Source organism: Panicum virgatum, chromosome 9N, assembly GCF_016808335.1.
Source record: "Panicum virgatum strain AP13 chromosome 9N, P.virgatum_v5, whole genome shotgun sequence".
Classification (NCBI taxonomy): domain Eukaryota; kingdom Viridiplantae; phylum Streptophyta; class Magnoliopsida; order Poales; family Poaceae; genus Panicum; species Panicum virgatum.
The window spans coordinates 57536161-57563605 of NC_053153.1; the positions used below are offsets into that span (position 1 = coordinate 57536161).

At 43.5% G+C, this 27445-nt stretch overlaps 2 protein-coding genes across 3 annotated transcripts; both read left to right on the forward strand.

Annotated features, from left to right (window-relative positions):
• Positions 1–978: 978 nt before the first annotated feature.
• LOC120691209 (interferon-related developmental regulator 2-like) lies at positions 979–5585 on the forward strand. Of its 2 annotated transcripts, none has more exons than XM_039974228.1 (13): positions 979–1299; positions 1371–1557; positions 2531–2611; positions 2889–2971; positions 3060–3175; positions 3256–3366; positions 3473–3585; positions 3672–3984; positions 4061–4144; positions 4223–4273; positions 4365–4436; positions 5167–5235; positions 5331–5585. In XM_039974228.1, exons 1-13 carry the CDS (start codon positions 1287–1289, stop codon positions 5367–5369), a joined length of 1332 nt encoding a protein of 443 aa, XP_039830162.1. In that variant the 5' UTR covers positions 979–1286; the 3' UTR covers positions 5370–5585. The 2 variants fall into 2 exon arrangements, with proteins under 2 accessions (XP_039830162.1, XP_039830163.1); XM_039974229.1 differs by having other exon boundaries at positions 3081–3175; positions 5331–5567.
• Positions 5586–14314: 8729 nt separating this feature from the next.
• On the forward strand, positions 14315–21262 carry LOC120691655 (mitotic checkpoint protein BUB3.1-like). Its single transcript, XM_039974795.1, has 9 exons — positions 14315–14656; positions 14758–14888; positions 15679–15761; positions 16636–16902; positions 19278–19353; positions 20182–20262; positions 20344–20422; positions 20662–20762; positions 20848–21262. Exons 1-9 carry the CDS (start codon positions 14528–14530, stop codon positions 20927–20929), a joined length of 1029 nt encoding a protein of 342 aa, XP_039830729.1. The 5' UTR covers positions 14315–14527; the 3' UTR covers positions 20930–21262.
• Positions 21263–27445: the final 6183 nt, after the last annotated feature.

Below are 27445 nucleotides of genomic sequence, written 5' to 3' on the forward strand. Positions count from 1 at the left end.
TCCGCCCTTTTCCACCCTCTCCAGCTAGTCTTTCCGGGTGAAAACCTAGACCATGTTGGTCGGACGACGACGGCGCCTGTGGCATCGTTTCCTTCCTGCAGGTGTTGTCTTGGAAGCATTGCTAATGGCCGTCATCTGCTCTCCTCGGAGAGTTTCTACTTCTGCGTCTGCCTTCGCTTCATTTCATCTGCATCGTCCGGGTTGTGCTTGGTCGTCGGTTTCTCTTCGCTAGCGGATGCTTTGCCGCCATTCCAGTCTGGCGGATGCTTTGCCGTTGTCGTCGCGTTGGTTGAAGTTTGCTTCGGGCGGATGTTTTGCCGCTGTGGTTCGTTGATCGGGTGGATGCTTTGCCACCTTTGTTAGGTCGTACACCTTTGCACACTGGACGTTGTTGTTTCTGCTAGCAGGTTCAATTGTAGATTTCTGGCTAGATGTGTGGGTCATGCGGTCATGCCCTTTGTTTTATCCGTGTTGCTTTGCTGCTGTCTGTGTTGTTGTTTTTTCTCGTTTGTGTGTACATTTTTTTAGTGTTTCTCTATTTTTAGTCCTTTATGTTCTTGTGTTGGTTAAGCTCTGCTTGGTCGCATCAAAATTATGTGTGTAACTGTTTTCCTCTTAATAAAAAACGTGCTCAGTCACGGTCGCGAAAAAAGAGTAGTCTTCAGTGTTGGCACATGCATGTCACGTGCCTACGCGTTCGAGCCCATTTTCGAATTTCACCATGTATTATCGAGACTTGACGCAAGGGGCTGTCACTGTAAGGTTACGAGGTGGTAAATTACGTTTGAAATTTAACGACCTCAAATCCAAGCAAGTAAATGAGTTTCTTCGCAGATTTTCTTTTTAATGGCGGGTTTGCGGTCCATGCCAGCGAGAGCGAGCGGCGTCGACCACGCACGATTTGCACGCTGTTCTGGTGGGTACCAGGCCGAGTCCACCCTCCGCCTCTCCGCCTCTCATGGATCAAAATGACCCAAAGGAAAAACAAGCAACCTCCCCTGTCCCCCTGCTCCGTTCGTCCACACCTCCCGCCAGCCCATCGCCCGATTTCACATGGCTCAGCGCGTCCACGGCCAATCCGACCTCACCGACGGCGAGCGCCTCCGTTTCTCCGCTTCCAATTCCAGCTCCAGCTCTTCCTCCCGGTTCCTCCTCGCCCCCCCCGCCGACGACGGCTCCCTCTGTCGGGCCCGCCGCTGACCCCTTCTCCGCTGCGTCTGCGCCTGACCCCCGGGCCCCGGGCGGTTCTTTGACTCTTTGCTTCTTGGGCCGCCCCACCCGTCGCCATGGGCAAGAAGAGTATGCATCGCACAGGCCATTTCGTGGCTCTTCTTGCTCGGTTGTTTATTGTTTGGTGTGGTTTGTTTCAGGTAAGAGGAACAAAGGAGGCCGAGGAGGTGGTGGTGCCGATGACCAGCTTGACTTCGGTAGCGATGCCGATAGCGTGGCCTCGATGTCCACGGCGCTGTCCGACCTTCAGCTCGCGCAGGCCACCGAGCATGTCAGCTCCCAGGAATTCGTTCTTGACAAGTACATGGATGACCTCTACGAGAAGAGGTGAGCCCCTAGATGGTTGTTACTGTATCCACGGTTGTGCCACTAGGCACTAGTTGATTGTTTGGGTACAAACTGCACAGCCTCAATCATCTCAGCGTGCAGAGTTATTAATGTAACAATGTTCATGGTTGCTTGGCTATCAACTTGTTCATGCTGTTGTCAAAATGTCGAATCATGAATTGCCAGATTCCATTACAACACTAGCTTCCATAAAACTATTTTGGAAGTAACCACATCAAATGCTTAGACAATTTTACTGATAACCTCTACAATGCATTTTCTCCTGGCGCGAACTCCATGCATTGTCTAGTTTTTTATTCGATACTGTTGGAACTGTGTGTTAGAGAGAAAGCAAAACAACCCTGTCTCTTTTCTCCGTTCTTGTGCCAAGTTTTGCAAAAAAAGTCGGTAGGTGTAGGTGGCAGAGGTTTACGATTCCTACATGCTCAAATAGGCCTTGTGCAATTATCCGTACTTTACCTTTATGCTCTCACAATTGCAACCTTTGGCTAGTAATTAGCAATGTGGAAACCACGGATGTATAGGCCGGATTCGTAATCCTTTTTCTAAAAAAATTAGCAATGTGGAAATGGCTTTATAGTTAATATGGTATGGGTATCATGAGTTGGTGGGAACCACATTTCTAGCATGCCCAGGAATGTCTCACGTTTCGCTTAAATTTTGAATTGCATTTTCCCTTCCACTTTAAACTTGATCCTTGATGCGGATTCAAGAATAGTGGAAGTTGTATCTTTCGTTGCCTTTAAGCCTTGTCCTTGATGCTGGTTCATGAATGGTGGAAATGCATATGCGTCCTTGTCTTTTTGTTTATATGTTATGCTTATCATATATTTACTTGTAAACTCACTACAACTCTGTCTGACATTGATTCGAGAATTTACCAATTGCTAATTGAATGATCAAATAACATTATTAACTTTCTTTTAACCATAATACTACATGACTCGTGCAGGGGATCTACCAGAGAGAAAGCACTTGGTGCTCTTGTTGATGCTTTTGAAAGTTTTGTGCTTCTTGGTTTAGTGGAAAACAAGTAAGTTAATATGATTCATCAATTGATGATTCCTTAGTACTTTATATAACTAGACTAGTGAGCAGACGGGATATTGCTATATCCTGTGCTCACACAGGGCTGGAAAATGTTACCGCAGAAATGCAGTATACATGTGTTGGCCTTTGTTATACTCAAGTTTTAAAAAGTTAGTGAGCTTACATATGCAAGTGTGAGTGGATGAGATCAATATTTTTCTGGGAAAACTGGACCCTTTTTTCTGTTAACTTTATCTGATAGATTCTTTTCCTCTTTAAAGATATGTCACACTACTGAGCCAATTCACCAATTCAATTAAAAAGGGATCTACAAAGGAGGCATGTCTAGCCTGTCGTGCTATAGGTTAGTATTCTTTTCCACCTATAGTTATTTTCACTGCAGCAGAATGTGTGATATGCTCTTTTTTTTTCTGTCCTTTTGTGCTGGCAAGGCTTACTGTCAATTACACTAGGTGCTGGAAGTAGCTCACATGAAATAATGGATGAGTCAGAACCACAGCTTTTGAGAATCCTCCAAACTTGGCCCGATGCACCAAAGATGATATGTGTATGATGATGTTTTCTCCGATTTTCTGTGGTTCTAGCAAATTTATGTGCAATTCATTCATATAAACTGAATGATTGTAGGCACTTGATTGCTTAACTGTTATCACATTTGTTGGTGCAACTGATCTTGCTGAAACCCAGCTATCTATGAGTGCCATCTGGGATGTGATCCACCCAAAATCAGGATCAAATGTAAGGCCAGCTGTCGACTGACCTCCACAGTTCTTTTTATAGTCATAAACAGAAAGCATGGCATCCAGTTTTTCTATACTTCATTATTTTGTGGGTGGTTATGTAGGTTGGCATTGTCAGAAAACCGAAGCCTCCTTTATTAGCAGCTGCTGTATCTGCATGGGCTTTTCTTTTAACAACTGTTGGTTCATCTAGGAGAAGTACTGATTCATGGAAAGAGTTAGTGAAAGCTTCCTCAATCACTGTTCTCTGCTATTTGTAAAATTGCTCATGAAATTCTATCTTTATATTCTGCCTGCATGTAGGCCAATTACATTTCTTACTAGTCTTCTAGAAGCAGAGGATCGTGCTGTGCGGATTGCTGCTGGTGAAGCATTAGCTCTATGTTTTGAGCTAAAACTGCTTGATGTTTCCACTAGTAAAGAAGCAAATGTTGACAGTGACGTCAGAAAGACCAGTGGCTCTAAGAACCAATTTTTCTTGAATATGCAAGCATTGAAGGCCAAAATATTCGGTCTGGTCTATAATCTCTCTATGGAGGCTGGGGGCAGAGGTGCTGACAAGAAAAATCTTAATGATCAGAGAGACTTGTTCCAACGAATCTCAGATTTTATTAAGGTCTAGATTTATTTCATTTTCTTTTCTTTAATCCTTTAATCTCAGACTAAACCAGATCTAAATTCTCTTTCTCCAGAGCGGTGAGCGCCCTGAAGAATCACTTAGGATATCAGGCAAGAATGGCATTTTAAGAGTTACATCATGGCGTGAATCAATACAGGTGCTTGTTTCTTGCATTGATTTCATTAACTGCTGTGCTCCAAATATAAAAAATTTCTGATATTTGTTCATTGCTTAGTTGAACTATTTGAGGCGGTTTCTTGGGCGAGGATTCCTGAAGCATGCACAGGTTGCTATAAGCAGAGCCATCCACATATTGATCATCTGTGAAATATTGTATGTTGGTGTAATGGTTTTAATTCTTCTCTTTTTGTGTGCAGGACAATGATTTGCTGCATGATATATTTGACATCAAAATTGATTGTGTTGAAAACATGTCAACCACAGAAAAGGTAAGGTTTTCACAGCTTGGCTGACCTTGCCTTCTGAAAACCTTGGCCATGGGGAGAAGACGTCCCCATGGCTGAGGAGTATCGAGCCCATGTTAGGGTGATAGTTGCACGACCTATGAGCACCCAGCTTCAGTAGGTGGCATCTCAACTCAAAACTCTACTAACCGAGCTATTGCTTGGTTCTCATGACCTAGCCTTCTAATTATAATTATAATTCGTGGGATGTTATTCAGAGGTTAGTGAACCACCGAAAGATCAGGATCACTGAGTCACTTCGGTAGTGGTCTTTACTAATTATTGTCAGCAACAATTACTTATGACCTTCAGCAATTCTCAGTTTTCTGTTGAGTAATCTGGTGGATGTAGCTACATTTTGTGTTTAGATGGTATTGTGTATTTGAGAATTATTGGTCAAATGGATCTGTTGAAGTATCATCAAACAGAGAAGTTGTTGGATTTGTGATTCTTGTTTCCCTTTTTCTAAACAAGTTTCACTGCTGTGAAAAATCAATGACCACTGTTATAGTACATATTATATAATATTGTCTCTAAGTTGATCAAAAAGGAATTATAATTTCTATTTAAGTTGGGTTCATATAACTTTTCAACTTACTCTGAAGTGAGATTTAGTTAAGTGCTTAAGGCGCTGGTCTGCTACTCACCTGTATTCTGTTTAAATAAATAAATAGCCATCTAGACATCGCTAATAGAATTATCTGTCTGCATTCAGAAAATCTTTAGATCTGAGGAAGAGAAAGGAAGAGCTCTAAAGTTGAATAAAGAACGTCGTCTCGCCCAGGTAAACATATGCTGCTTCTATCATAGTTATGATGGTGAAGCATAGTATTAATGTATTATTAACTGTCGGAATTGTATCTAATTTGCACCGCGCAGGAGAGGAAGCAATACATCTTGAACGATCAATACGGGTAGAGCTAGAACCTTTCCGCTTGCCTGGAGTTCTGTATAGTCGAACTACTACCAGATTGCTGAGTGCTGTGTATGGTATTATGCATTGATTGAGTGTATTGCCCAGTATTGATAGGTATTACAGTACAACTTCATATTGAGAAACGCTTGTACAGCATGATATTTGAAATTGTTTGTTCAAAACAGTCAGTTTTATGGAAAGTATTGCGTTGACTATCAGGAGTCTTTTGTGCACAGTTCAGTCATTTATGAACGTCACTCAGGTTACGTGCGAATGTGTTTGTATTGTGTTTACTGTTTAGCAGCACGTTTGCCTCTGCTTACGAAGTCCATCGACAACCGGGCCGTGATTCTTATTTCTCGTGAGATTGCCCTTGCCTTGGCCCACGTGGAGCAAATACATTGGCCCATGATTCTAAAACGTTGCATCTCTGGGCCGCGGGCGGAGGAATTAGACACGTACCGGGGGCATCAAGGAAGCAGATCGACCAGGATGCGCGGTGTACTATTGATATTAGTCCCACCTCGTTAATATTTGTACGCAGTTCCTTTCTCATAAGAGAGCCGAGCTACAGGTTTGACGTGCCAAGAGGCACATGCAACACGCGAGGAGCGGTAGCATGCCTCGTGGCGTGGTGGCGTTTGTGTACGGGATGAATACACTTATACACGTAGCAAACAAAACAACTCGAACGTAACGAAGAGACCTGTCACCACTTAGTTGAGCTTAGCATATATATGACATATATGCTTAGCATTTTTTTTTTTGCTTCTTCCTAAAATATGTAACGCACCTGCACAAAAGGGCATGGCCGCCAGTATTAAGACTGAAAGAGCCATCAGTGTTGATTTTCAGGAGGCTAGGCCAGCGCTTTGCCTGCAGCACCGCTGCCTTAGAGAGGGTTTATACACTACACGCTCCTCCGAGCCCTCATGTATATTGCTTCTCAACCAGCCGTGCCCTGCAAGTCTCCAAGTTCAGAGCCCGCCACACTCCGGGAACATCCTTGCATTTGAGAAACAGGTGCCCACCATCCTGTCCAGTCTATTGCGTAAGACACAATTGGTGTCCAGCTCCGTACCTCTCCTTTGCAACTCCATACGATATGCTATGCTATTGTGGGTCAGCCGACATAGAAAGTGTTTGATCTTACCCGGGCATTTTAATTGTCACAACCCCGTCCAGTGATCGGCATCCATTTCTGAGCTACCAGAAGATGATGCACCTCCACTCTTGCTCAGCCACTACTCGTGCTCCCTCTGTACCTTGTAGACAGATCGGAGGAGCTCATTCATTTCTCGTGTTATTACTCTCCTGCCAATCGTGTTACTCTCGTGCGCATAGGGAGGAGAGATTCTGCACCAGCCTCCACGCTTGCTTAGCTAAGGGCGTGTTTAGTTCGTGAAATTTTTTGGGTTTGGCTATTGTAGCACTTTCGTTTTTATTTAGTAATTAGTGTTCAATCATGTACTAATTAGGCTCAAAAGATTCATCTCATCATTTCCAACTAAACTGTGCAATTAGTTATTTTTTAAAACTACATTTAATGTTTCATGCATGTGTCCAAAAATTTGATGTGACGGAGAATCTTGAAAATTTTTGGGAACTAAACAGGGCCTAAGACTGACTCCAACAATGCAACGCAAAATCAGAGAGGCAATCGGGAGTTTGCCTCGTGTGCAGTAGTTGGATGGAGCACGCAAAAATTCCGGTCTCCAACAGAGCCGATGCAAAATCCAGATCCGGCGAGCTCGCGGGGAGAGGGCGAGGCCCACCCACTCGAGCTCCGGCGCCGCCGGCCACCTCCTCCTCCAGCCTCGGCCTCCTCGTCGTGCCTCCTCCTCCGTCCTCCACCGCCGGCCAGGCCGAAGCTCCACCTTCCCGCCGTCCTCCCCACTCCTTCGCCGGCGCACTGGACGACGACGAGCTGGACGACGCGCCCGGCTCCACCTCCCCTGCTTCGCCGTGCCAGGCTCCGACTGATGATGCGCCGGCCCGCGGCCGCGCCTCGCCTCGGACACGCCGTCAGGCGTGGTCGCGTCCGCCGAGCCCTCCGTGGCGGCATCGGCCCGGCCTCTCTTGTGGCAGAATCACATGAATTATCCCGGCTCAAGTGCGCAGGCCATCACTAGAAAGGCAACACCGGCTCAAATGCACTTCAAACGGAACAATTCTTGGTCTGTCGGGTAACGTCCCGATACAACCACCGGTTCTCGGATCGAACAAGCATACCCCGCACGAAGGCGAGTCCAGAGATATTACAACCACAAGTTTACAACATAGGCAAAGTAGTGATTACAAACCAGTTCAAACCATTATTACAAAACCAACTTTGGTAAAACAGTTATACAAACCATAAGAGTAAAACTTCAGAGTTAAAACAGCGGAAGATAAAATACGACGGCTACAACATGTCGCCAAAGCATACCAGGCTAGCCCAAGCATGGTATTACTCGTCAAAGTCATTGCCGGTCGAAGACATATCCCACTCTACGGACCAGCCAGGAGGCAAAGAGCAGGGATAGGTCAAACTAGCGATCTGCTCTTCGAAACTCAAACCTGAAAAAGTTTTCAACAGCAAGGCTGAGTATTCTAATACTCAGCAAGACTGAGTATTCTAATACTCAGCAAGACTTAACCGTCAACGGGTATACTTAACCCACTTTAGCTAGACTATGCAGGGTTTGTGAGGCTCTGGTTTTCTTTTGCTGAAAAGCAATAAAGAGTAGGTCCTTACTTTCAAATTTTAGCTGTTCAGATTCTAGTTGATTAACCATTCTAGGTGAGCAACTACTATTCAACCATGGTAGATCTTTAAGCAAACATCAAAATTGAATATCATAATGTTGCTCTTATTACTCTGTGTGGCAAAGAGGTCAAGCAGTCTCATTTCATCGTGAGAGACGGACGATTCTGAATCGAAATTCAACCTTGCAAGGATAAACCTAGCACACACGCTTGAAGCACCGTCGAGTCACTTCCAAGCAACCTTTGGCTTTTCTTTCCGGTTCATGGATCAGGGCCACTCTCCCCGACTATAGGGCTCCCCCTCGTCCCACAGGGCACTTTCTCTCGTCGCATAGGGCACTCTATACCTCGTCCCTCATAGTCGTAAAGTAACACTATGAGTTTCCATATCCTTTATCATGTTATTCATCTTATCCCTAAAAGAGAGTGGGAGGTATGTCCACTTGCCGGGCCGAGAAGTTACTAGGCTTGCCGCGTACCATATTTACGGCATGTGGCTAGTACTTTCAAAAACTTAACCAGCACTACCACACACCGCGACCTTAGCAAGTTCATCAACACAGACGGGGTCTCACCAAAGGTCATGGTATCGAACACGACCCCGTCCGTCGTCCTTATATTGATAACAGAAAGTAAACAAGCAATTCCTATAAAGCTCGCGAGTGACAGGCAATCACTCGACTTTTACCGGTCCTATAAGCTTAGCAAGTAGTCGAACTCAGGTCTAGTGTTCAGTACATAGGTTCCTAGGATCATGCATCTAGGGTTTCAATTCAAATCCTAAGAACTGTAAATGCACAAGTAAGTAATAACAGTAAATGATAATAATTTGAAATATAGGTTATGTCCGGGGCTTGCCTTCTCGGTAGTCACTAACTATTTCAGCCCTAGGCTCTTCCGAACTTTGGTCCGGGGCTTCAGTTAGTACGGCGGTGTTTGCTTGAGCTTCGAGATCACCTCCGTCAGACTCCGGAATCAGCTCGTACGTCCCGTCCGATAAGGCAGTCGTATCTATATGTAATGCAAGAACAGTATTATAAACACACATGGGCAATCGTTTATAGAGTAGTTAAATAACAAATCTAACTACACAAGGCATCATGATCAACAGCACAAATGAAGTTTACTAACTTCATAAACAAGTGGGGGTGATTTTCTATAACAAGTAAGTCATGGTTTTCTAATAAATAAACAACTCAAAGCACAAATAGAAATAAATTTAGAAAAAAATTACCCTAAACATAACATGAACAGATTAAGCTACCCTGTAAAAATCATGCCAAAACATGTAGCCATTTATTCACAACAAACCATTCAAGCAGACAACACCTAGAACAATCTTGAATTATACAGGTCAAACTAGAGAAAAGAAGAAGCTCAAACTTTAACAGGAGGTCGATACATAAATGAACTAGCTACTGTGAATTTTTCATTATTTTATCTACACAGAATTAATTCTGAGAAAATAGACAAAACAGACAACAGATTAGCAAGATTTATTTTTAGCTCCTGTTCTAGTAATGAACTGATTCTCAAACTTCATGTACAAGCTAAACTATCCAAAAACGTCACTCACAAATATTTTCATGATTTATCATTGGAATAAACTATTTATGATAAATAAAGTCTACTAAAAAATGATTAAATCAAATAAATAGGTAAACAAGAGAACTGACCACGAAATTTTTATAGCAATACTAGTGTCATATGATGAAATCACCACAAAAATTTCACTACAATACATGGCTTCAAACATCAGTTTAAGAAAAAGATAAAACATCTAGTCTTTATTTACCTAGTGACACAAATCTACTTCTACAGCAACAATTTGCAACAAACACCTACAATATTATGGTTCTACTGCAAAGAGCTACTATCAAGGATTTCAAAACATCAAGAATTGCTATTTTACGAATTTCCTACGAATTTCTACTGAATTTCAAAGTTCACAGAAAATCATCACAAAGAAGTCCCTAGAGCACTATTCATGTGTCTGGAGCTTCACAGAAAGCCCCCTGGGCTTTTCCAAATTCTAACACGGGGTCCCTGGCCGGCAAACAAGAACAGAGCAGGGGGGCGCGGCGTTTCCCGGCGAGGTCCGGCTCCGGTGGCATGGGGAAAGTTGGGGAAACGCTAGAGGAGGTCGAACCGCACCCTCTGGTGCTCGTGTCGCGATGAGAGATGGTCGGAGAAGGCGGATCGACGGAGGAGGTCGGTCTGCGGCGGAGAGGACTCGACGGCGGGGGGGGGGGTCCGGTGGTCGAGGGTGGAAGAGAAGGGGTTGGGGAGCTGCGCGGGGTCGAGGCGAAGCTAGATGTGGGGTCGATTTGGGCGTAGCGGCTGTGGAGGCGTGGCTCGACGGTGGGCTTGAGGCTCGCCGACGTTCGGTGGAGCGGCGGCGGCGTTCCGGGGTGTCTGAGTGGGGAGCAACCGAAAGGGCGAGGGGAAAAGCTTGCGGGGCTTCTTGTATTGCTCTTGCGCGCGTGAGCTGGGGTCCTGGGGCTCTATCCTGTCAGGGCCACGGCGGCGTCGAGGTGGCGGCCGGCGGGCGCTCACTGGGCGCGTGGCGCGGGAGGGAGAGGGCCAACGCGACGCCAAGGAGCGGTGGAGGGGCTTCGGCGTGACGCGTGGGCAGCTCTGCAAGCAGGAGGTGGCACGGGGGCGGCCCTCCACGGCGGGCGGCGCTGCGCTCTGCTCAGCGGCGGTGAGCAAGCAGGCAGGCAGACAGGGGAAGGGGAAAACGGGTTATTTTGCAATTTCTGAAATTTCCAGGGACCTGAATGCAAAACAAGGATAACTTTTAAACTAAAGCTCAAATGAAAAAGTGCCCAACATGAAAGTTGTTCAACTTTTCAAGATCTACAACTTTGATGTTGTGCAAAAATTGATTTGACCAAAGTATAAAGAGCTAATTTTGAAAACATAGAAGGGATTTTGAATTCAAGGTTTTTTGTCTTTTTCAAGGTAATTTCACTTTAAACTTAGGCTGAAATGAAAGTTTTTCTGCCGAGCAATGATTGCACTGAATTTTGCAAAAACACCCTCCACAAAATCTATAATTACCCAACCTATTCAATTATAACTATAAAAAGGACCTTGCATAAAATCATAATTACACATATAACCTTTTATATTTACAAAAAGATCATTTTTCAAGCAAATCAAGCACATGATGCATAAAATGGATACACAACTATTGTGCAGACACCTAGGGTGTCACATCTCTCCCCCTGCTCCGCGCGCGGCTCCCGGCGGCGGATGTCGGCCGCGGTGAGGCGGGCTGCGGAGGCATGGCGGCACGCCCCTCCGTCCCTCGTGGCGCCCCTGCTCCCTCCTCCGTCGTGGGCGGCGCAGCAGCCCTCCTCCCTTGTGGGTGGCACGGCGGCGGGCGTGCGGGACGGCGGCGCCCGCGCGGCCGCTCCTCCTCCCTCCCCGCGGAGGTCTCCTCCCCGTGGCTCTCCTCCCTCCGCAGGCATCCCCTGCCCTCAAGCTCCGGCAGCGTCGGCCCGCGCGGATCTACCCCACGTCGACGTCGCGCCTCCCGGTCTTGTCCCGGAGCATCTCGATGAACGTTGGCAGCGGCAGCGACCGACTGGTGGTGGTGGTGGCGCTGACGATCGTGGACGGCTCGGCTTGTGACGTCCGTCTCTTGCCGTCGTTTTGGGTGCTCTGCTTGTGGCCATGGCCGGCGGCGGAGAGGAGAGCTCCGCAGCCCCGCGCAGGCAAATGAATCGGAGGAGAGAGGGAGCGCATTTTTCGATCGCCTCTCTCCTCCGAGGCATTTTGCCTCTCCGTTTGCCTCTGCTGTTGGAGGCGTTTCCGTCGCTACAGTAGCCGGTGAGGAGGCAAAAATGGGTTTGCCTCCCCCGATGGCTCAGCTATTGGGCTCAGTCTAACATCGAAGATTGAACATCCAGATGTCCCTAAACCCCAAGCCTCTTTGCATTTTGGCAGCGTCAACTTCTCCCAACTGAGCCAAGGCATTTTGGCCCTGTTTAGTTTCCAAAAAAGTTTACACAGTACGCGTCACATCGAATCTTCGAACACATGCATAAAACATTAAATGCAGTTGAAAAAATAACTAATTATACAGTCTAACTGATTAGCACGAGATGAATCTTTTAAGACTAATTAGTCTACGATTGGACATTATTTGTCAAGTAACAACGAAATGTGCTACAGTGCCAAAATCCAAATTTTTTTACCAACTAAACACACCCCGGTCCTGGTTGCTCCACCAGTAGCTCACGATTTTTTTTCTCGAACACAGTAGCTCACGGTTAGCCTACTTATTTGTTCGCACATCTCCTTCGTTATATGGAAACGTCCCATTGCAAATATGGGGATGGCCTGCACCACCGCCTTAGGGCATCTCCAACAGTTCCTCATCTCTCTTTCCCATCTTTGATTTTTTGGAAAAAGGAAAAAAAACACTCTCCAATAGTTCCCTATTTTGATTTCCCATCTCCTAACAATTGGTAAATTGGGTTGGCTTGTGCGTAAATATGCGCGCTACTCCGTAGCTCCCCATCGCGACTCCCCGCGAGCGCTTTCTTCGTCGCGCGTTTTCTTCCCGCGGAGAGGTCTCGTTCGTGCAGCAAATTGGCCGGCCTTGTGCCCGATCTGCAGCCTCGAGAGCATCTCTCGGACATCCGCATGCGCCGGCGGCGACGGGCCGGAGGACTCGGACAGCATGCTGGTCCTCACGAGCAGCACGCAGTACCGGAGGTTAAGGTCCAGCTTCCCAGAGAGCGCGTCGATGGCACAGGCACTCTGCGTCCGCAGCTTCCCGTCCGGTGGCAGCCTCCGGCACCGGCCGGCGAGGTCGGCCGCCTCGGCGAGCGTCCCAGCTGACGAACTTGGCGCCGTCCTCGCACACCCGGAAGCCCAGGTCGAGGCAGCTCACGTTCGCGTTGTAGTTGTAGGGCGGCCCGCCTTAGCCGCAGAGCTGGGTGTTGAACTCGTAGGCGCCGTCGTTGAGGGTCTTGAGGCCGCCGCTGTAGTCGAGGTCACCGTCGTCGGGCCTGGGCGCGACGAGCTTCTGGGGCAGGCAGCCTAGCTAGGGGCCCGGTGCCATGGACCCAGAAGTTCTTGGCGCCGTTGTAGTACAGAGTCTGGATGGATACAATTAATCGAAGCTGGTTCGTCGTCATAGTTCAGACAAGAACGAATTGAGCTACTTGGCCGATGATCGAGCTGGAGGGGAGAGGGGCGACCGTGAGACGGCGGCGTCGAAGAATCACGGGAGGAAGGAAAGTTTGGTTTGGAATTTATGGGCCACAATTTTTCATATTTAGCAAGTTAAAATAGGGTACTATTGGAGATGATCTTCTTTTTATCTCCCCAAACCTATTTGGGGAGTTGGCAAACAACAAAATTTAGGAAGAATAAATGGGGAACTCTTGGAGATGCTCTTAATCAGAACTTCTTTTCCGGCTCTAGCCTCTAGACAGAAGCTTCTTTCTTCTAGCCTTGAATTCTTTGACATACTCTATCTTTCGGATATGCAAAGACCAACGTCCGCGACTTGCCAACAAAAACTGGCAGACCTAAGTACATTTCATTCAGTCTCTTTCTGAATATGCATTCTATGAGAATTAGCACAACTGTTGTTGGTGTTCCACTCTTCTAGAAATTGTCCCCCTCTCAACACCTCTAACACTTCCTTTGTAATTTGCTCGCCCACAAATTAAACTCCCAGAAACGTTTATAAAAGACCGAAGGCATGCCGTGCGGTCCAGGTGCTTTCATATCACCAATGGAATTAAGCGCCTCCTTTGATATCCTCCTGGGTGAAATCTGCCATGAGGAGCTCATTCATTTCTCGTGCTACTCTCCTGCCAGCGGATTGGCGGAGCTGGCTGGAATCAACCTGGTCCCCTGCCGTGAAAAGATTAAAAAAATAGGACAAAGTCCATTTTACTCCCCTCAACAATTCACTTTATATATATCTGGTGCAAATCTAAATCTGCACTTAGAAAATCCAAAACGACTAATAGTTTGATTTTTTAACTCAAGACAACTAATAGTTTGGGATGGATGGAGTAGTAAAAATAAAAGGAACAGAAATGACAAAACAAACGGAGAAAAATGTTTCACGAAACGCAAGGGTGGGCTCGGCCCAACAAGGGCAGACCGTTAGTTACCGCCTCGGCCCACGCCGAACGGGGACAAAAAGCAAGCCGTGGAATCTTCCGGCCTCGTCCGAGTGTTGGAGTCGTCTCCCTCCTCTCTCTGCCTCCCACTCTGCTCTCTACACCGCCGTTCAAAATTCGAATCCAGAATTCCCCAAGCTTTTCTTAAACCAACCGCTCCGCATCGACCTCCCCCTCGTGCTCGCCTCGTCCGTTGCGCGTTCAAATTTCGAATCCCTCCTGCTCCTCCTCCTCCAACTCCTCGACCGCCTGCCATCATGAGCGCCGCCGCCGCGCCAGCCGCCATGGGCAGCGGCAAGGAGCTCGCCAACCCGCCCTCCGACGGGATCTCCAACCTCCGCTTCTCCAACCACAGCAACAACCTCCTCGTCTCCTCGTGGGACAAGGTGAGCCGCGGCCCCCTCCTCTCTCGTCCGCGGCCCCTTCCCGCCGCTCGTTAAACCCTAGCTCTTTGATCCGGCTGATCTGGTGGCTCCGGGTTTTGCAGACGGTGCGGCTGTACGACGCCGACGCCAACGTGCTCAAGGGGGAGTTCGTGCACCCCGGGGCCGTCCTCGACTGCTGCTTCCACGACGACTCGTCGGGGTTCAGCGCTGGAGCAGACCACACCGTGCGGAGGTGAGGGTTTCTTTTAAGGGTCATTTTGATCCATGCCACTCCAATTTCTTTTAATGTTAGTCCCCATTCCTGCCTAATTTCTGCGCTTTTCCGTCCGACTTGCGGATCGAGAAGCTGATGTGGAAAAATGCAATGCTATTGTAAAAATGGCATATAGTCCAACGAGAGGCTTTTGTTATAGTTATTAGTTGGCCAATGTCTTTTTTGTTGCAAATATTTTTTAAAGTATATGTATTGTTTTTTTGCGCCGGCTATGCAGTGCATTTCTTAAGCTTTCTATAGAGCAGTGTTTAAATGTTATTTTAACATAAACGAGGAGGAGTGTTTATAGCCGAAACTAAAAAAACTTATATCAAGAAATGTATTTCAATTTTTTATTGACAGGATTCTGTTCTAGAATGACATATGTATGGTGTCTTAGATATCTTATATTTAAGTTGGGAATTGTCTGGTTCTCTTTTTTTTTCAAATGTTAATGAAACCAAAACTAAATGCAGCAGCTAAGACAGATAAGCAATATGCCATGTTTCATGTGAATTAAATGCTTCAGGTAAGATTTACAAGCAGTATGCCCATATCTTGCAATTGAATACTACTATTGGTTGCTTGTAAATGCACTTACACTTATATTGTCTGGGATATTCATTTATATAGAGATCTGATTATTGAATGCAACTAATTCCATAATTGGTTGCTTGTAAATACGCCTATGTTTGCCTTCTCTTAAAATATTCATTTGTCTGGAGATCTGAGTGCAACTAAAAAGTACCATGCCCGAATAATCTTTCAGGCTAGTATTTAGTTCATCCAAAGAAGATGTTCTGGGGAGACACGATGGTCCAGTTCGTTGTGTGGAATACTCGTATGCTGCAGGTACTTCTGACCCTATTGAATTGCTTTTGAATTTATGTTCTTGTTTTATTTTTTTCACTACAAGGTACTTGTGCAGCCTGATAAAGTCAAACCTTATGTTTCAGTAACTGGAATGCATTGCTAACTGTACTCATCTGAATTAAGAAAATGTGGTCTGAGGTAAAAAGCATTTAATCCTAGGCTGTTAGAGAAGTTAGTTTCCTATTACTTGGTCTACTACATGTATTTTTCTGCACGGTTTGCAATGACTGGTTAGCTTTGTATTTGGGTTGAGAATTGTACAGATGTCCTTGTCATTCATGTCTATGGTACCTAGTTACTGGTTTTGTGTGTTGGAATATTTGGTTTATTTCAGATTTCTGCAAATTAAGAAAGTATGGTTCTCAATTTAATCACGATTCCTATCAGATATTGTAGTGGTCTGTCGTAGTTGTATTATGATTATTATAATGGAAGAGTAGTTGTTCCCTTACTATCTAAGGGTTTATGTTATTAGTTTCCTATACTGATGAATGCTCATTTGTAGTTTCAACAAATCTATAGGATCATTAGACAGCCATGAATTTCTAGCTGTACTAAGATACTAGTTAAATCCTTTGATTTCTCTTTCTCTGATGTTATTTTACATGTTCGTATTTACTTATGCTAACTGCAACACAAACTCTTTCGCTATGTGTCTTTCAGTTGCTAAAATTTATTTTGCATGTCGTTTTCTTGGAGCTATGTTCAGATTATCTGAAACAACTTATAAGAATATATTATACAGTCATTGTGAAATAGAACTCTTCAAAAACTTAAATCAACTACTTGATTTGTTGTATTTTATCAGTCACCACCTAATAAGTCTGAATTGAACTGTTTGTTGTATGTTTAGGACAAGTCATCACTGGCAGCTGGGATAAAACTGTTAAATGCTGGGATCCAAGAGGAGTGAGTGGACCAGAGCGTACACTTGTTGGGACATACACCCAACCAGAACGTGTATATTCTCTGTCATTAGTAGGAAATAGGTTGGTTGTTGCAACGGCAGGGAGGCATGTCAATATTTATGATTTGCGCAATATGTCTCAACCTGAGCAAAAGAGAGACTCGTCTTTGAAATATCAAACACGATGCGTTCGATGTTTCCCAAACGGAACAGGTAACAGCTTTCATTCTTGATTAGGATGCTAACTGACAACATTTCTTCATTTTTTTAATTGTACCTACTGTACAAATAGTAGAGAAACAGTAAATTTGCCAGTTATATCCATATCTGTCTTTTATAGTTGTTCAAGCCCCTCTATTTGGACATTGTATCTGTGATAAAAATTAAGGATACCTCTAGATTCCATGATGTGCGATTTCAGCGCGACTAGGCATGAGGGGGGAGACGTTAGTCTAGATGGACAAGTGGTGGTCCAGAAGGATACTTTTCGGTATTTAGGATCGGTGCTACAAAAGGATGGCGACATTGATGAAGATGTTAGGCATAGAATTTCAGCTGGCTGGTTGAAATGGCGGCAAGCTTCTGGCATCCTTTGTGACAAGAGGGTGCCACAAAAGCTAAAAGGCAAATTCTATAGGACAGCAATTCGTCCGGCGATGTTATACGGTGCTGAATGTTGGCCTACAAAAAGGCGACATGTCCAGCAACTGAGTGTAGCAGAGATGCGGATGTTGCGGTGGTTTTGCGGGCACACAAGGAGGGATAGAGTCCGGAACGAAGTTATTCGGGATAGGGTCGGAGTGGCACCAATTGAGGAGAAACTTACCCAGTATCGGCTGAGATGGTTTGGACATGTCCAACGAAGGCCTCCTGAGGCGCCGGTGCGTAATGGGGTTCTTGAGTGGGACGATAATGTAAAGAGGGGTAGAGGTAGACCTAAACTGACGTGGGATGAGTCGGTTAAGAGAGACCTTAAGGATTGGAATATCTCTAAAGAGATAGCTTTGGATAGGAGCGCTTGGAGACTAGCTATCAATGTGCCTGAACCTTGAACTTATTTCTTTCGGGTTTCATCTCTAGCCTACCCCAACTTGCTTGGGAAAAAAGGCTATGTTGTTGTTGTTGTTGTTGTTTGACTTGAGGATTATGGATGAGGCTCCTCCTAATTCAATGTTGATATTCCTACGAATCTTTAAGTACGAAATCAAATATTCTAAACAATGACAACACATGTCAGTGTCACTTTCCTTTAATTTGTTGCATACCGATGGATGATAAGGAAACCTATTAAAAGTTGATTATCAACATTTGTTTATTATTAGTCAACATTTGTCACTGTCCTTTAATTTGTTAACATTTATCTTCTGCGAATAGTTTCCTGGTGCTTTCTTTGTCTCTGGCCTTTAAAATTTCAAGTTGCAGCTTAAAATCTTTATTTTTTTCTTCTAGTTATTGTTTATTATTAGTTTGTCATGGTCAGTAGCACGACAGTGTAAATAGCCCAGAATGACTGTCAATCTAGGTACTTTGCTGTGAGAGTTTATTCTTGTATTAGAAATCTGAATATTCTTACACTGCATTGATCTACTGGAGTTAAACAATGATTGCTTAAAATTCTATTAAAACTTTGAACCGATGCCTCTATAATAAATTTGTATATTTGCTCAAAAAAATAAATTTGTATATTGATTGTTTTATGTACTCTTATTTAACATTTTCAAAATGAAAAATAAAAGGTATAGAATCCCTTAGTTTTATAAATATTGGAAAGTAAGGTAAGGTACAGATTACCTCACTACAAAGTGCTGATGCAGTTAGGCATTTAACCCAATTTGTGTCAAGATATTATGTGAAGATGTGTCTATAATGGTACAAGAGCATTTAGGTGGTACAAGCATTAGACATGGCAAAGAGGGCTCTTAAGCATTATAATTCAGCTATACATTTGTTTGTAGAAAAAATGGCATAGCTATGGATGACCGACATGACACATATGAGCTACATAGCATTGGTAGAATGTGGTTATGATGAAGTGTTACCCCTATTTGGAGTAAGCAGGTTGAATCTGAAAATGCACTTGTGCTCTAGATATTTAGATAATGTAATTCACAAGAGAAGTGCTTGTCAACTGTCACATAAATTGGAACAAACATATTTCCCTATGTGTAGATAGTTACATGGAGTACAAGTTTTCATGAACTTAGAAAAGTCACATGCTTGACACACTTGGAAAATATTCCTCACCTCCTTGGTAACTGGGTGGTGAATTTAAAGTCCTGTTTGCAGGAAACATGCTGATTCAACTACATTTTAATTGCTTTTAACTGATCTGCAGTGGTCCCCAGCTAGTATGGACTACTGGTCAGGATGCAGTTTTAGTTTTAGTTTTTTTTTGGGGGGGGGGGGGGGGGTTGGACTACTGGTCTGGCCTTGTCTTGTCTTCATAATTATAGACTAGCTGCCATAGTCTAGCAGTTTTCATGCTGCTAATGGTTATGATGTGAAACCGCCTTGATTTGGAACACTTGTCCATAATTTAAACTCTTCTATGTTGTATGTTGATCTCAGTCTTGTCTATCTTGCTTCAGGATATGCTCTCAGTTCTGTAGAAGGGCGAGTTTCTATGGAATTCTTTGATCTATCTGAGTCCGCACAATCTAAAAAGTATGTATTCTGCTTCTTAACTTCAAAAGATGGGCTCATGTTTGCATTGATTTCATACTTATGACTTGAATGGTTTGATATTTGTTTCCTGTACATCAATTGAAACAATTGACAGCGAAACTTCATATGCAAACATCCTTGCACAACTGTCGTTCGCCAATCATTTGATTTGGCCATTTGTTTCTTCCTAGAAGCTAGCATACTTTGTGTAGAAGCATGTCTACTCCCTCCGTCCCATGGAGTTCAATTCTAATGTTTCTCAGACAGATTAGTGGTTATGTGCAAAGACTCTCATACCCTCATTTTTTTGCCATATGGAGTAAGTTTTAGCATGAAAATCAAATCTGACTTCTTAATTAGGCAGGTAGTTGAGATCCAGTTTCTAGAATTGCACTTTTTGCGGGAGTTTTTTCAAACGCAGAATTGTACACCTTAGTTGGAAATTTGTTCTTCATTCAAACAAGATTGAGGCAATGGCAATCTATATAGTGTTGTGCCAACATTTTATTATACACATTCAAACTCGAGCTGTTAGAAGACTGAAAACACAATTCCCCTTTAAACAGTAACTTTTTTAATTTCTTTCCTGTTATTTAAAATTTTAGAAATGTATATTTTTGGTGGGTCTGCTAAATTAGGTAGTAATTTGAGCTTTATGATTGCCGCTTGTTACAGTTTGCATTTGATATATCCCAAGTAGAAAGTATCAAACTACCAATTTTGTACGTCTTAACATAGTATTGCCTTGTTCTGGAAATCTAGACTGTATTGGTGTGTGTGACATTCTTCTTTTAGTATTTGTTTGATTTTTATCTATATTTCATGCAGGTATGCTTTCAAGTGTCACCGGAAATCTGAAGCTGGGAGGGACACTGTTTATCCTGTTAATGCAATTGCCTTCCATCCGATGTAAAAGCTTTGATCTTCACTTTTCAGGGCACCTTGATATCTCATGGTATTTTTAGTTCTCATTATCTTGTCCTTGAGCAGATATGGAACATTTGCCACTGGAGGTTGTGATGGATTTGTGAATGTGTGGGATGGCATTAACAAGAAAAGACTGTATCAGGTAAACCAAGTTATAATTTTGCCTTATTAGGATGCTACTTCTCTAAAGAGATAGCTTTGGATAGGAGCGCTTGGAGACTAGCTATCAATGTGCCTGAACCTTGAACTTATTTCTTTCGGGTTTCATCTCTAGCCTACCCCAACTTGCTTGGGAAAAAAGACTATGTTGTTGTTGTTGTTGTAGGATGCTACTGTCGGAAATGTTTCTTGTATTCATGGTTTCGTTACTTCTGGTTGCAGTACTCAAAGTACACATCAAGCATCGCTGCTCTTTCATTCAGTAAGGATGGTCATTTGCTTGCTGTGGCATCCAGCTACACTTACGAAGAGGGAGAAAAAACGTAATAATGAACTACTTTGTCGGAGAAATCTCTGCTTTCCTAAATTAAGATTTTTCTTATTTACCAGAGTTTTTACACTTTTCAGGCATGAGCCCGATGCAATATTCATCAGGACAGTGAATGAAGAGGTAAAACCGAAGCCCAAGGCATTGGCCGCGCCCCAGTAGTATTGTGATCGGTTGGTGACAGTATCAGTCGGATGGTTAGATGATCCTTACTTCTCTTGGTGTCAATTACGTTAGTTGACGCAGAGCTTGACTGTGTTGAGGTGAAATGTCAGTATCTTAGTCCATCTACTGCCGAATTGTGTCTGTGGAAACATTTCATGTTCCAGCTGATTGTATATCTCGTTAGAGATTATGTTTTAGTTCATTATGACTCTATGTTGACTTGGAACTTATTTGTTTCTCCATTTGAGTAAGTTTGGAACTCTGGAGGAAAGAAGAATACTGCCATGTAGCATCTATGTCAATTTAGTGTTAGTTCAGCTGTGCATGTTCCGAGTTGAGTGTTTGGTCGCTGCTAATTCTGTTGTAACGATGCCCACTGGGTGCAGGCAAATGGCATAGTTAAGCTCACTAGTCACTAGGGTATGCCTAATTTCATACTCATACGCTACGTTTATTTGTACGGGGCATATCAGGATTTGAACGAGTCAAAGCTTCATAGATTTTGACATTTATTTGAATTATATGTATGTCTATTGTTTGAGTTTGGAAAAGCTATCACCACAGTTGAAATATACAATCAACCTTGCCCCTGGAAAAGTTATCAATAAATTGGAGAAGTTATTTGTACTGGTAATACACTGGTGATTGAAGCGCATCTAGCCCATAGATGCTTTCGGTAAGTTTCGGTGATTAATGACGACCGTATGCGACTAACGTGTGTTTTGAAGAAAATATTATTTACAAGTTAAGTCTCATATGAAATGTGAAAGAAAACCCCTCAAAATTCATGATCAAACGATTCACGGACTCAATTTTCAAGAATAAGGATCATTCTAGATTAAGTGTCACAAGGAGATGAATGACACTTGATTTAGTTTGAGTTTTATAGATTTAGGTTAGTACTATTAAGAGGGGTTCTCGGGTTAGTAGTTTGACTCAAATTGATTTGGCCTTAGAAACGATGCACACTTGCTCCATTCAGTCCAAGATAGCTGAAAAGAACTAAAGAAAATACTTGGAAGAACAAAAGCTCAAAGAAAGAATCAACTCCAACTCATTCCAGCCGAAAACAACAAAACTCAGTTGCACCGGTTACACCGGTGAGTCAGCATCGGTGCATCCGAAGGCGACAAGCAAGAAACCTCAGTGTCATCGGTTACACCGGTGCCCAGTGATCGAGCACCGGTCTATTCACCATGTCATCCTTCAGAGAGCATGTTTTCGGGCGTGGGAAGTTCTCTTCAGCACCGGTTACACCGGTGGCTTGATGTTGGACCACCGGTGCATTAACAGTGGTATTGATCAGAGGCTATGCAGTTGGAATTCAAGAAAACCCTTCAGCACTGGTTACACCGGTGTTTCTTAGGATCATGCACCGGTGCATTTCTGTCAGACTGCCACACTGTCAGATTGTCAACGGCTACTATTTGGTTTTAGTGTGACCGGTTGCACCTGTGCTATATCTGCGGTCTAACCGGTGCCTACGACTTTCTGGGCAGTTTGTTCCCAACGGCAAGGGGTGCCTCCCCACTCTATATAAGTTGACCCCCTGGCTCATTTATGATGCCTTTGATGCATTGAATACCTGAGGCCACCCTAGAGAAGAGAAGAGAAGTGTTTGGAGCCATTGAATGAAGATCTAGTGCTTGCAAGTGATTCAAACAGGAAGAATTCAACCAATCCTTGAGTAGCAAGTGTGCTAGTTCTTAGGGCCATCTCAGTGAGGGTCAAGTGAAGCTTTGAGAGCTTGTTACTCTTGGTGTTTGACGACACCTAGACGATCTTGGTGATCGGGTGATTCTTGGTGAGCTCTTGGAGATTATGGGAGCCCCAAGAGAAGGAGATTGCACATGGTGTGAAGCTCGCCATTTCGAAGATGGAGAAAGAGCATTCTTAATGAAGACTTGCTTCTTGGTGATGCAAGGGAGCAATACCCTTAGTGGGTGCTCCAATGTGGATTAGGGGGGAGCGTTAACTCCTCGATACCACGGAAAAAAATCCGGTTGTCCCGTTCCCTCTCATTTACTTTGCTAGCATTTCATATCTCTAGAGCTCGTTCTTGTACTTGTTTGGTTGCTCCTTGCCTAGTTTTTCTACTTGCTAGTTTGATCTCTTAACTAGGTTGCACATTTGTTAGTGTGATCTTACTTAAGGATGATGAACATGTTAGTGTGTTATCCTACCTAGTTTGATGATGCTAGTGTGCTCTAGTTGATAGAATCAAACTTGTAGATTGGGCAACACTAGTCTAGGTTAAGGACTCGATAGAAATTTGAAAAAGTCCCAATTCAACCCCTCCTTCTTGGGCCTCGATCCTTTCAAAAGATATTACAGATCGTTATCTGTAGACACACAACATAGCATAAGACTTGGAGCACCCTGCATGTGTCGTTTTAGAGGAAGTAAGGGCCTGTTTGGATTGCAGCCATACTCTGCCACGCCAACTGTGGTGGCTCTTAATCCCCATTGCTTGGGAGGTCACCGACAAAGCCGTTGCCGGTGTTATGGATGAGGACCATACAAAATGGAATGCTAGAGCTAAGAATGCTTTGTTTGATGCTTTTAGTGAAGAAATCTTTGCTCGTGTGCATAGCATGAAAACCGCCCATGAAGTTTGGGAAGAGCTTTAGGCCATCTATGTTGGGTCTAAGAAGCTCCATGAATAGAAATACCAAGTGCTAAAAGAAAAACTCAATGAGTTTAAAATGCTTCCTAGTGAATTAGTTGATTAAATGTATGCTAGGTTGAATGTACTTGTTGAGGACATTAACGCTCTTGAAATTTCTCCCTTGTCTACTAGTGACATCATCTGGAAGATTCTCCACTCATTGCACAAGCCCAAGTACAACATTGTCTCATCTTTGTTCTATGAGAAGAATCTTTCCACATTACAAGTGAGTGAAGTCGTTGGAAAGATTCGGTCTCATGAGATGTTCCTCTTGGGCGAGATTGATACTCTACTAGCCAAGAAGGACCTTGCACTCAAGGCTAAATGCGAGCACAAGTCAAAGAAGAAGAACAAGGGCAAGACTCCTTCACCAAACTCAAGTGATGATGAGGCTAGTGAAGAATCAAGTGATGTGGATGGAGACATTGAATTAGCACTTCTCATGAGGAAGACCACCAAGATGATGTCAAGGTTAAACAAAAAAGGGTACAACTATGATCCCAAGAATAACAAATTTCGTACCCGGAGAAATCAAGACAACTCCAACAAGATGTGCTACAATTGTGGGAAGTACGAGCACCTCTCATATGATTGCCCCGAACCAATCAAGTCCAACAAAAAGCAAAAAGATGAGAGCAATCAACACAAGCACTCAAGGAAGAGCCATAAGAAGAAAGACTCAAGCAAGAAGAGGTCTTTTAAGAGAAAAGAGAATATCAAGGCTTTCCTTAGAGAATGGGTGACCGATGGCGAAACCTCAAGTGATGACTCAAATGATGATGACTCAAAGAAGACAATTGTGGGAATCGCCATGCATGATGATGATGAGCCACCTCTACCTCCACCACCTATGTGCTTCATGGCAAGAAGTAATAATAAGGTGATCGATGATGAGGACTCCTCTAGTGATGAAAGTGAAAATGGTCATTCTCCTAATGACTTGCAATCCATCCTAGATGAGCACCAACAAGTGATCAAGAAGTATAAATCTAAATGCAAAGTTCTTGAAATCCAATATGCTAAGCTTAAGGCCTCACATGAACAATTGTTTATTAGAAACAAAGAGGTAGTTGAAACTCATGACACATGCATTGTTTCTAGCAAACAACTTAGAGAGGAGCATGACAAGTTACTTACTACGCACAATGAATTAATTGTTAAATATGATAAAGTAGTTGTGCTAAATAAGTCACTTGTCTCAAGCAAAAAGAAACATAAGCTTGATTATGCTAATTTGAACATGGAATATCAAGAACTTGACTTAGCCTTTGATGCCATGCATGAAGAACTAAATACAACTAAAAAGGATGGCATCAAGAATGACATGTCTACTTCTTGTGATGCTCTTGTGGAGTCACCTCATGCTACTACTTGTCATCATACTTCTCCTACTTGTTCAAAGACTAACCATAATAGGGAGAAAGAACTTGAGAAGAAACTTCAAAGTATGATCAAGTGCATGTACTATATGACAAAAGGAGCACATTTTGCACAAGGAGATTCTCTTCCACAATGCAAGGCACTATGGGACAAATGGACTTGGATCCTTCCCCAAGACTCCGGAAAATTGTCCAAAGTCGCTAGAGCTCAAAGCATGCTTCACCAAGAAAGTGGGCTCCTATTGTCAACATTGTCAAATTACCGGGCATCATACAAGAGAGTGTCCAATTCCTAATCGCCCTCTTCCAACCTTGCCTCCTAACTACAAGTCACAATTCAATGAACATCATTTCTTATTAAGCAAACTTAAAAGTGGCAAGGTTAAGGCAAAATTCATTGGTATCCAAGAAAAAAAAGCTTCCACGCTAAATATGGGTTCCTAAAGTTTTAGTAACTCATGTCAAAGGACCCAAAGTTACTTGGGTTCCCAAACCTCAAAAATAATTTATTTGTGTGTAGGTGAACTACAAAGCCGGTGGAAAGCATTGGGTGCTCGATAGCGGATGTACACAACATATGACCGGCTATGTAAAGATGTTCACCTCACTAGATGAAGATGTGGGCGATCATGAACATGTCACTTTTGGTGATAATTCTAAAGGAAAGGTGGTAGGTTTGGATAAGGTGGCCATAACAAAAGATTTATCCATCTCTAATGTTTTGTTTGTTGCGTCGGTTAGCTTTAACTTGCTTTCTATAGCTAAATTTTGTGATTTAGGACTAATATGCACCTTTAGTGATCAAGAGGTTCTAGTGACAAGCAAAGAAGACAAGAGCTTAATCTTCAAAGGATTTCGATATGGTAACATTTACCTTGTTGACTTCTCATCTAATGATGCGAGTTTGGCGACGTGTCTCTTCACCAAGAACTCTTTGGGTTGGCTTTGACATCGCCGCATTGCACATATTGGGATGAGCCAACTCAAGAAGGCCTTCAATCGAGGTATGGTGGTTGGTGTAAAGGATGTAACATTTGACAAAAATAAATTGTGTAGTGCTTGTCAAGCCGGGAAGCAATTTGTATCATCACATCCCATGAAGGCTTACTTGTCAACATCAAGAAGATTGGAGCTACTACACATGGATCTCTTTGGACCAACCACCTATAAAAGTCTTGGCGGTAATCTCTATTGTCTTGTAATTGTTGATGATTATTCTAGATATACTTCGACTTTTTTTTAGAGGACAAAAGCAAGACGGTGAGGATCTTTAAGATTTTTGTAAAGCAAGCTCAAAATGAATTTGAATTAAGTGTTGTGAAGGTCCGTAGTGACAATGACACGGAGTTTAGGAATACACTTGTTGAAGAGCTTTGCAATGACTTAGGCATCAAGCATGAGTTTTTATCAACATACACACCCCAATAAAATAGAGTAGTGCAGAGGAAGAACAAGACTTTGATCACTCTTGCAAGAGCAATGTTGGATGAGTATGGCATCTCACAAAGATTTTGGGTGGAAGCCAGCAACACCGCATGCCATGCATCCAACCGGGTTTATCTCCACTGCTTCCTAAAGAAGACGCCCTATGAGCTTCTCTTTGGGAGAAAGCCCAACATCTCCTACTTCCGGATCTTTGGTTGCAAATGCTATATCTTCAAGAAAAGAAAGCACCTAGACATGTTTGAAAGTAGATGTGATGTTGGTTTTCTTGTTGGTTATTCGTCAAACTCCAAAGCATATCGAGTATTCAATAATACCACCCGCATGATTGAAGAAACTTGTGATGTGGAGTTTGATGAGACTAATGGCTCCCAAGGGGAAGGTTTTTTATGTGATGATGTAGGTGATGAACCACTACGAGAAGTTATGAAGAATATTGCCATTGGACAAATCAAACCAAAGGAGGAGGATGAAGAGAATGCAAATCCATCTACTTAAGTAGAAGCCTCTTCCAAGAATGACTCTAAGGTTGAAGAAGTAACTACACCAACAAATCATCATGATGAGTCATCTGATGAAGAAGATGATGCTTCTCATCCTCCTCAAGACATTCAAGATGGGCAAGTGGTTCAAGAACAACTTCCATTTCATGACACCCACAAGTGAACAAGTCCAAGATCAAACTCAAGATGTCAAACCACTAGAAGATCCTTCATCTCATTCACAAGAGAGGCCAACAAGAACTTCAAGGAACCATCCTATTGACTTGGTCATGGGTGACCCTTCCGGTGGAGTAAGAACGCGTAGACGTCAATATGCCTCTTTTTTGTGAACATTACTCGTTTGTTTATTGCTTGGAACCCACAAACATAGATGAAGCTCTTGAGGATCCGGATTGGGCGATGGCAATGCAAGAAGAGCTCAACAACTTCACCCGCAATGAAGTTTGGTTTCTTGAAGAGCGTCCTCAAGGCAAGAACATCATTAGTTCCAAGTGGGTCTTCCGCAACAAACAAGATGAAC